At 46.2% G+C, this 10,441-nt stretch overlaps 1 protein-coding gene across 2 annotated transcripts; it reads left to right on the forward strand.

Moving 5' to 3' along the window:
- Positions 1–1,245: 1,245 nt before the first annotated feature.
- LOC120657167 (probable RNA-dependent RNA polymerase 1) lies at positions 1,246–8,389 on the forward strand. Of its 2 annotated transcripts, none has more exons than XM_039935430.1 (5): positions 1,246–2,147; positions 2,661–3,145; positions 3,184–4,582; positions 5,049–5,195; positions 7,506–8,389. In XM_039935430.1, the coding sequence occupies exons 1-5, from the start codon at positions 1,614–1,616 to the stop codon at positions 8,298–8,300; spliced, it is 3,360 nt and encodes a 1,119-aa protein (XP_039791364.1). In that variant the 5' UTR covers positions 1,246–1,613; the 3' UTR covers positions 8,301–8,389. The 2 variants fall into 2 exon arrangements, with proteins under 2 accessions (XP_039791364.1, XP_039791363.1); XM_039935429.1 differs by having other exon boundaries at positions 2,661–3,093; positions 3,153–4,582.
- The last annotated feature ends 2,052 nt before the right edge of the window (positions 8,390–10,441 follow it).

Consider the following 10,441-nt stretch of genomic DNA (forward strand, 5'->3'; position numbering starts at 1 on the left):
TAAAATCACAATGAAGGATATGTAATGTAACTGAAAATAGATATTGTTACCTTGTTTCTGGGTCTCTATGATCGCAGCCTTAAAGTATGGGTCATCGACTTTCCGGCCGGGAATACCGACAGCATGGCACGCCTTCGCCCATGCCCTCCCTAGAAGCTCTTTTGATGTCCTCCCCTTACAGTCTATGGGCCGGTATCAATCCTTTGCTGCCGTGGACCACTGCTCAACCCTAGATGGTAGTCCCTAACCCTCTCGGGGACTTTTGACTGGCTCCTTCTGAACATCGAAGGCAGCGGTCCACCACTGCCTCCAACACCACCACTGCCTCCTACACCACCACTCCCTCGATCAGGACGACTACTACATCCCGATCCGCCACCCCTATCATATCGTGGCCCAGCTTGCTGCATAAATTCATACTCTTGGCGGGACTGGTGTAAGGCCGCTTGTAGTTCTGCATCCTCGTCGAGCCCCTGGCCTCCCTCCTTCTCTAGGTCAATGTGCGGCCCCCTTGCAGCTTGGTCCCTCAGCAGTTTTTCTCGGGCCCTTGCTTTAGCTCTAGCCTTGTTCCTGTCCAACTGCTCACTAAAAAAGGCCTTAACTTCGGCTGGAACCGAAGGGCAGTCCTTCACATCTTTCCCCCTATGTGCCAAATGCTCTTTGAACCTTGTTGCTCCTCCCCCACTCTTCTCCTCCCTGCAATACTTGCATTTGAAACCACCCCTGATCTTTTGGCCATGCTCCCACACTAGGTCTGGCATTGTCCTACAATTACAGAAAAATAGCAAGGTGTAAGTTCATGAATAACACATGAAGTAGCAACTCATGTTCTTTTTGATGAATACCTACTAACAACCCATGAATATCACATAAACTAACAATTCATTAAAACTACCAATTCATACATATCAACTAACATGAAAAAATTCATACATATCAACTAACTGATTTTTTCTATGCTTTCTATGTCACATGGTCTCTAGAATCTCAAATCAACTAACTTAGATCGACATCAACAAGCATCAACATAAAAAAAACCTTCTCATACCTTAGTTCCCGGAGCCGAGGCGAAATCCGGTCAGTTTCACCAGTTTTCCGCCGGTAATAGACCGAAATCCGCCCGAATTACGGCGCCCTTCCGGCAGCGCATCCAGGGAACGGGATCCTCCCCATCCCGCCCGGATTTCGCCGCCTTTCCGCCGAGATTTCGGTGTGGGGAGGCGAAAATCGCCGGCGGCGGCGGAGGGGACCAGAGAGGAGACCGTGGAGGGGAAAAAAGATGCTCGGGCGACCCTGAGGGGTGACGACTGACGAGCAGATAAGGTTTACCATGTTAACGGGTCCACTCATCGTTAACGGGTCCGAACTCATTTAGTGATTTTAACCAACCAAATCAACTTATATTTGAACGATTTCAAGTGCTACTCGCTCAAAAAAGCACCTAGTTTTTTATCATATTTTTTTACAATTTTTTTTTGAATTTTTGAATTTCGAAACGAAATTCACCGAAAAATAGCGAAATTTCTCTTCCCGGTAACTAGCGGAAACGAAATTTTTACCGGAATTTCGCCGAAATTTCGCCGAAAATGTGAACCTTGGTTGTCACATGCATCATGGGCGGCAGGACTATTCAGGTGTCAGGATTTGCTCTAACTGACAGTGCTGAGTATGTCAAAGATTTCCTGGAACGAATTTCTGGCCCTGGAACGATCCTTGCTCTCAAGCTCAGGCGTCCAAAGAACATCTCTGCAGCATCAAAGGCGTTTGCTATAGTTCAGTTCGAGACACAGGAAAGTGCTTCGTTGGTAGAAAATGCGGCTCAAAGAAATGCACTCAAGAGGGGAATCTTTTTTCTGAAAGTCAGACCTGCGGAGCGTGACATTATTCCAAGGCCAAGAGTTCCAATGTTTTGTTTGGAGGATACAGACCTGCATTTTGGGTGTTTGGTTAAGGAAAATGTACTGTCTGTTCTTTGGAAAGCAAAGGGAGTTGCAGTCAAGTTTGGATTTGATATGAAAACGATTGGTTTTTACCTGTCCTATAATTTTAAAAACTATAAACTTGAAATATCTTACGAGAGTATATGGGAGATGCAGCTTCACCGTCCACCTGCTCATAGGTCGCGGACAAAGTTCCTTTTGATTCAGGTAGGTTTCAGTACAACTAACCATCTTATACACTTTAGTTTGTCTCTCTTAATATAAAGATACGCAGCTCTCTTGCGTGTTCAAGAAAAATACACTTTAGTTTGGTCCTTTTTTTTGAACTGTAGCTTGGTCCTTGTTATGTGTTACCTTTTATCATTCTAAACGTGCATAATAGTTTTTGAGTTATTTTGTACATCCTCCTATTTTCCTTGTCTTTATGCTTATGAATTCTACGCGTATCCTATCTTTTCATGTGTACTGCCATTTTATACTTCCATGCAAGACTGTATTATGGAAGTGTTTCATATTTTTTGAGTTTTGGTGGAACGAAAATGATATGAACTAGGTTTAACTGATTTCAAGTTTTGTTTTTAAACTGTTAACCTACCAACTGGTGATTCACCATAGTATTCCATAACCAATTCTTTAATTACTTATGATTGTTTCTGTTTAATGAAATTTTCAAACTTCTGACCGAATTTACATAGACTTAGAAGTTTTATCATGTTTCAGGTTCAGGCGGTTCCTAAAATTTATGAATCCCTCCCACTCTCTTTTGGTCTTATGTCTGTGGATCCTTCCTTCAGTTCCTTGAACTATTTTAGGGACGACACAGATGATCAATGGGACAAAACAATTGATTTTACTCCATCAGCTAGCATCGGGCAATCGTCTATTCTGTGTCTGGAGCTGCCGCAACTGTGTGATCTCCCAAACATTGGTGACTACTTTTTTTACTACAAAGAGTACAATCTTGACTTTGAATGTCAGAACGGGTGTTCATATTCTTGTGGCACTGGCATTGTTCCAATTGTGAAATCCCCTAATAACATAGATGTCCCCTTTGAGATACTCTTCCAAATTAATCATTTGGTTCAGCTTGGAACCCTCAGTGGGCCAACGCTTGATAACAATTTCTTCCGTCTGGTTAGCCCAAAATTTGTACCTGCTGATCATATAAAGCGTGCAACTCGCTTGGGACAAAAGGCTTTGTTGTTGTTGTTGTTGTTGATCATATAAAGCGTGCACTTTATAGCATGCGTGGTTTGAAAAGTACCTGCTTGAATCCAACAGATTGGTTATCAGCTGAATACTCAAAAATCTACAAATTATGCAACACATTGCAAATATCACCTCAGATATCTCCAGACGATGGATTGGTTTATGTCCACAGGGTACAAGTTACCCCGGCTAAAGTTTACTTCTATGGACCAGAGATAAATGTCTCCGATCGTGTCGTGAGGCATTTCTCTGCTGACATAGATAACTTCCTTCGGGTTTCTTTTGTTGATGAGGACTTTGAGAAGCTCCATTCAGCTGATTTGTCATCTCGCTCTTCTTCAAAAAATAATGATGCTAGGAGAACTTCTCTGTACAATAGAGTTCTGTCAGTCCTTTCCAATGGCATTAGTATTGGCGACAAGCGCTTTGAGTTTCTTGCCTTTTCTTCAAGCCAGCTCCGAGATAACTCTACATGGATGTTTGCCTCTCATCAGGGATTAACTGCAAGTGACATCAGGAAGTGGATGGGAGACTTCCGGAATATCAGAAATGTGGCAAAGTATGCTGCAAGACTTGGTCAATCTTTTAGTTCCTCAACAGAAACCTTAAAAGTATACAAGTATGAGGTGGAAGAAATTCCAGATATAACAAATGGCACGGAGTACATATTCTCTGATGGAGTAGGAAAGATTTCAGCTGATTTCTCAATGGAAGTGGCTATGAAGTGCAAACTGAAATGCTCTGCTCCATCTGTTTTTCAAATAAGGTATGGTGGTTACAAAGGTATTGTTGCTGTTGACCCAAGATCAAACTGGAAGCTTTCTTTGAGGAAAAGCATGTTAAAGTTCCAGTCTGAAAACATTACTCTGGATGTCCTTGCATGCAGCAAATATCAGCCGTATTTCCTGAATCGACAATTGATTACTCTTCTTTCAACACTTGGAGTTGGTGATAGTGTCTTTGAATTAAAGCAAGAGGAAGCCGTGAGGCTGTTGAACAGTGTGGTAACTGAGCCACAGGCTGCTATTAAAGCAATTAAACTTATACCCATGGGAGAAGTAACCAATGTGGTTAAAGAATTGTTGTTGTGTGGCTACAAGCCTGATCACGAACCATATCTTTCCATGCTGCTACAAACTTTTAGAGCATTCAAGCTGCAAGAACTGAAAACAAAGTCAAGGATATTCATCCCACAAGGACGGGCAATGATGGGATGCTTGGATGAAACCTGCACACTGAAGTATGGCCAGGTATTTATTCAAGCTTCTTATGGTGCAGATGACAATCGCAAATTTGTTGTAACAGGAAAAGTAGCTGTTGCCAAAAATCCTTGCCTCCACCCCGGTGATGTACGGGTTCTCCATGCTGTCAATGTTCCTGATCTGCACCACATGTTTGACTGTGTTGTCTTTCCACAGCAAGGACCAAGGCAAGTATTTTAACATATACTATCATGTTTTCTAGTAATTTTCAACAAGCTCTTTTCTTGGTACATGTTAATTCTTGGTTACATATGTTTGTACCTGTAGGAGAGAATAATGGCTTGTATTCCTCCAAACCCTAGAAGGGTGGGATATATAGATCCTATACATGGGCCTCTAGATGGGCCTCTATACATGGGCTCAAAATACTCCAACAGTACCAATAGGAATATTTTGAATGAAACCTCATGCCAAGTTGAAGTTTTAGATTGCCATTAGACCCTTTCAATGAAGTAACACTTCATTTTGAAATTTTAAAACCTAACCCTGCTCCCATTTTAGATGAAGAACCTTTTTACTAGTCAAGTGTGGTTACTACTTTTTGACATATCTTGTTCATTTTTTTAATTCTTTTGTGGATGTTGTATTCTTATCTTTTGTCTCAGTTTTCAAATTTGTGGTTCATGCATGCAGACAGCATCCTAATGAGTGTTCAGGGAGTGATCTTGATGGGGACATATATTTAGTTTCTTGGGATCAATCTCTGATCCCTATTCGTATGGTGGCGCCTACGGACTATACTCCAGCACCAACTGATACACTAGATCATGATGTTAAAATTGAGGTATTATAAGTTTCTTAGAAAAACATCTTCCTTGCCATTCATACTAGAAGCTCATTTACTGACATCACTGGCTCACTGCTATCATTTATTTGTGCTTCGGACTCTGTGCTGCTTTTTCATGGCCCTGGTTCTCCTACTTTTGTATGCCAGTATTGCATCCTTCTTGCATTTGAGGGTAGTGTAAGGAGCATAGAATCCCTCTCATGTACTCTATATACTACCCTCTTGGGGCAATTATTTAATATAAGTGCTTATTAAAAAAAATTATGACTTGTTTATTTGCTGGTCGAAATAGAGAAATTGCATTGCAATCTGTATGTCACTTTTTTAAAAACATTTAAATAAGATTGTCGGGTACCATAATTAGGGGCACCCTAATCAGGGGACCCAATCGCCCTTAAAACGCAAAACACATATTAAGCAAACGGACCCACGAAGGCCAACATTCTTCCAATCCGAAGGAAAGGAAATGACTCAAAGAAGCCTAATCCATAGCCCAAGTACACAGTGCGGCCCATCCGCACCCCCCTCGAACCCACAGAGCAATCTCTGCCTCGCTCGAGGTCTCCCAGCCGAGGCCCTCGACAGCTCCCCGCACCTCCGCTTCGCTCGAGGGTAGCGAACCTACCCTCGGGGAAGCACGCCAGCTCCGCCTCGCTCGAGGGTAACGAGCCTACCCTCGGGAAAGCGGATCAACTCTGTCTCGCTTGAGGCCACCCCTCGACGGAAAGGACAAACGGCCCATCCACTCACCCGCCCGCCGTACGTAGGCATTAAATGCCAACAACTCCGCTGTAGCACCCGGGTCAGACGGCGTCAGGCCGCCACTCCGCACAGCAACAACGCCCGGAGTCCCATCCGCCAACTCCGGTCACTGCTCCACCATCCCCGGCACTGTAGCAACACTGTGGGAACCTGCGACGCACTGTGCGGTCGTGCTCGGCGTTGCTCCCTCTACTGTGCTGCCTGCTCCTCGTACTTTCTCTGCTACAGAACCCTCGACCGGCATGGGCGCGACCCTCGAACGCGGCCCGGGCCTTGACCAGAGCAAGACCCCCGCCTGCCGAACCCTCGATGCTCTGCCACGTCAACACGGAGGACGGAACCCTCAACAGGGAACACCACGACGCCCACAGGAACCACAAGGATGCCGGTGCGATCTCCGCGAGATCAGGACGTCGCCCAGGACAACCGCCACGCCCGGCGCCATGCTCTTCAGTGCCCCACAGTGTACTTTTTACAGTAGTCACCCACTGCGCACCCCCGATTCGGGGAGAAGACGACGCCTTTAGATCTCCCCGTACATGTACTCCGCCCCTCTTTGTGTCTATAAAAGGGGGAGGCGGGCACCATTTTCTCCACGATATCATCATTCACACACACGTAACTCGCAGAACACACACACTCGCTCTCTTGAGCCCCGATATTGGCACTTGCCTCAATCACCTCCTCTAGCAGAGACTTGGGAGCTTCCCTCTCTCTCGCCTCGCTTGTACCTCATACTACAGGCACCCCCAGTGCAAGATAGTACAGTGCACTCGCACACCCTTGCTGGATGTACGGCCCCACGGCCAAAACCAGGATAAACCCGTGCGTTTCTGTATTACCTCTTGCATCAACCATCCAGGGTGAGGGATCACGCAGCATTTTACTAGTTGGTGCCGGACCGCCGGGCCAGGACACCGACAAAGATCCTTCATTGCTATCTGTTGATCTTACTCAGCTACTCTTCTACTCCCTGTTCTCTTCAATTCTGAGTAGCTTGATTCAGACTTCTCAGATATTAGTAGAGAGAAGTCAGGGACCTGTTGCGGCACTTTTGACACGGTTCCTCCATAATTTAAAACTATTCTTATTGATTTATAAAGTTAGTCTACAGATTTCCCATTGGTTGGATATATAAATAGCTTGTCATTTTTTATTTATGTTTGGTGTCATAGAGACTACAGTGTTCTGCTTGATTGTATTCCTCAAAATGCACCATGTAGCCTGCTTCGAGTTCCATGGTTTCAATGAGTTTTCACGTGAAGAAGGTGCTCAATTTCTAATTATCCTAAGTTTTTACATGGTTCATAATCTCTCTAATTAGCCTTCCCTTTTTTTGTGTGTGAAAACAATTCTTATCCAGTAGATATATGAATTAGCAATCATCACTTTCCCATTAGAATTAAATTACCTTCTCCACCTTCCTGTGTTTTAGAACTTTACTTGCTGAAGTGATATTGCAGTTCCATGCATTACATAGAATTACCTTCAAGTTCGAACATATCTAATATGATGCTTGGTAATCAATGTTATTATATCATGCAGGAAGTAGAAGAGTACTTCACAAATTACATAGTTAATGAGAGTCTGGGAATCATTGCCCATGCTCATGTGGTCTTTGCAGATAAAGAACCTCTTAAGGCTGAAAGTGAGCCATGTAAAGAACTGGCCAAGCTCTTCTCAGTAGCTGTTGATTTCCCAAAGACAGGAGTGCCAGCTCAGATTCCACATGAGCTACATGTCAGAGAGTATCCTGATTTCATGGAGAAGCTTGACAAAGCCACCTATGTTTCCAAGCGTGTAATCGGGAAGCTCTACAGGGAAATAAAGAAGCGCACACCTCACATAAAGTACTTCACAAGGGATGTGGCAAGGCGGTCTTATGATTCCGATTTGATTGTCGATGGCTATGAAGATTACATTACCGAGGCTGCAGAATTCAAGCAAGACTATGATTTCAAGTTGGGTAATCTTATGGACCACTATGGCATAAAAAGTGAAGCTGAGATAATCAGTGGATGTGTTCTAAAGATGGCAAGAAATTTCACCAAGAGTAGCGATGCTGATGCAATCAGAATGGCAGTGAGATCTTTGAGGAAAGAAGCCATGTCATGGTTCAGCGAGATGGGCATGGACGAGAATGGAATTGGTCAAGACGACTTAGATGCTAAGGCCCCTGCTTGGTATCATGTTACTTATCATCCACATTACTGGGGCTGCTACAATAAAGGATATGACGGGGACCGGCCACATCTTATTAGCTTTCCATGGTGTGTATATGACAGACTTATATGCATCAAGCAGAGGAGAAATTTGAAAAGGAAGATGGTCCTGAAATGAATTAAATGTCGTGGGCTTTTGGGTACCCACAGCCGGGTGGCGGAACACACCCGCCTATTCCCTCGAGGGGAAGTACTCGGGAAGTGCAAAGCGATTAGGCCGATCTAGCTTGGGGGCAAGAGCGCAAGAACACACGGATTTAGAGTGGTTCGGGCCGCCGGAGCGTAATACCCTACATCCATTGTGTGATGTATTGCTTTTAGTATGAATGAGTCTATCCTCTGTCCAGCCGGGCTTCTATTGGACTTGAGTCCTTCTCTAACGGGCGTCTCCCTTTTATAGAGCAAGGAGGACGTGTACACAGACGTTGGACCCCGACAGGTGGGCCCAATAAGGATGTATACTATACTGAATAGACACTAATGGTGCTACAGTGATGGAGAATCCCTTGCCGGATACGCTTCATCGTCCTGTAGACTCTCTGACCGAGGGGGGTCTTCTCCTGTACCATCGGCGAGGCGCCCGTTGAGGTAGTGTAGGTTGCGGCGTAGACTGTTGGGTCTACCGCGTAGGCGTTATGATACTCCGTTGCCGAGTCGTCGTGTCTATCTGGCGTAGCAGACTGACGCGCGTGGTGTGAGTGGCGCCAGCGGCTGGACTGTGCACCTTGGTAACGCGCGACCAACAGTACAACCTGGCAAAAGTCTCCTCGGGCTCTGCTGTGGTAGAGCGCACTTAACGTCTCCCACATTGAATGCGGTAGGTGGGCAAGTCTTTCCGAGAAAGCTTGGCAGCCGCGCGCGTACCTGCGCCTGCGGACACGTGGCGTTTCCGGACCCCCCCAGGCGGGGTGTATGTTCCCTCTCCGCTGAGAGGTCCAGATAGTATTTGGGGGCCCGGGACTCCGCAGGAGGTCCGGGGCCTCCAGCTGTTTTGGCTGAGGGCTACCACCTCCGGGACGCGTGGCGTCACCGGACCTTCCCCAAGCGGGGAGCGGGTCCGGGGCCGTTTCTCGGGAGAGTATGGCTCCGGACCATAGGGGTCCGGCTGCTCAGCCGTCAGGGCGTAGTTAAGGATAACTACGCGAGCCTCTTGCCTAGACACAGCAAGAAGGGGTACCCCAGTCCTTGGGTTCCGACAGAAGTACCGACCTAACTCCAATTGGAGCAAAAATGTGAATACAGTCAAGAAGATGAAATTGGAATTAGACAATCCCCTGAAACAAATGGATGAAACCTTGGAATTCTGTTGTGCAACAGATTCTCTCTTGTAGATATCTTAAATCCTTAATGATGAGCTGTTGCTTGTGGTACATGAATGATCTGATCGATGAATACAAGCGACTAGCTGACATCAGGCGTGTATGTCCTGGAAATTTCAGATGCTCTCTTTTCACTCCATGCGTGTAGCATGGTTTTCATTGGAACTTTGCTGTTCCTCGTGTTTCACTGAATGGTGTATGGAAGGTTTTAATGTTGGATTTCTATTACATGTTCATCAAGCGTTCCAGATCCAGTGTGTGCTCAACAATAATTGTTTTCGTAGGCACCGAATTCGCCTATAGCCTTCATTTCCTATTGTATTTATTCCCTGTTTTCATTCAACCTGCTCCTGTTTCTGGATGCTTTGCAAAAAAGCCCTCCTATTTTATTAAAATCCCAACCCAGTCCAATATGCTCAACCCGCATAGTAACCATGTGCACATATTTTACAGATAAACCCTCATTCTAAACTTTATTTCCACATGAAGAAGAGAAAAATCGATGGTTCTGTATTTTTTTTACAGAAACCACCCCGAGGCGATTTTCCAAACACCCCCTCCCACCACCCAACTGGCCAACCCGGCAACCCCCTCCTCCCAGTCCGAACCATAACCCTCCTCCTCCCCGCCTCCATCTCTCTCCCTCCCTGCCGCCACATCCCCTCCCCTTGTTGCGGGCTGAGGCGACGATAGGCCAGGAGACGGGCGATCCCGGTGGCAAGCTCCTACACAGCTCCAACAGTGGCACGGGGGGCGCGGTGGCAGGGCTAGGGCTCGCCCGCCGGCGCACGTGCGGAGGCGGCTGCCGGCACTCTGGCGCGGGGGAGCGATGCGCAGCTCCAGCTCTGGCGCGAGGTAGCAGGAGAGGGAGGGAGAGGCTGCTGCAGTTGGGGAGCTGGCGCGCGGGGCGGACCAGATCTTGTCGTCCTCAACCTGAGGC

The sequence above is a fragment of the Panicum virgatum genome, chromosome 1N, assembly GCF_016808335.1.
Source record: "Panicum virgatum strain AP13 chromosome 1N, P.virgatum_v5, whole genome shotgun sequence".
Lineage (NCBI taxonomy): Eukaryota > Viridiplantae > Streptophyta > Magnoliopsida > Poales > Poaceae > Panicum > Panicum virgatum.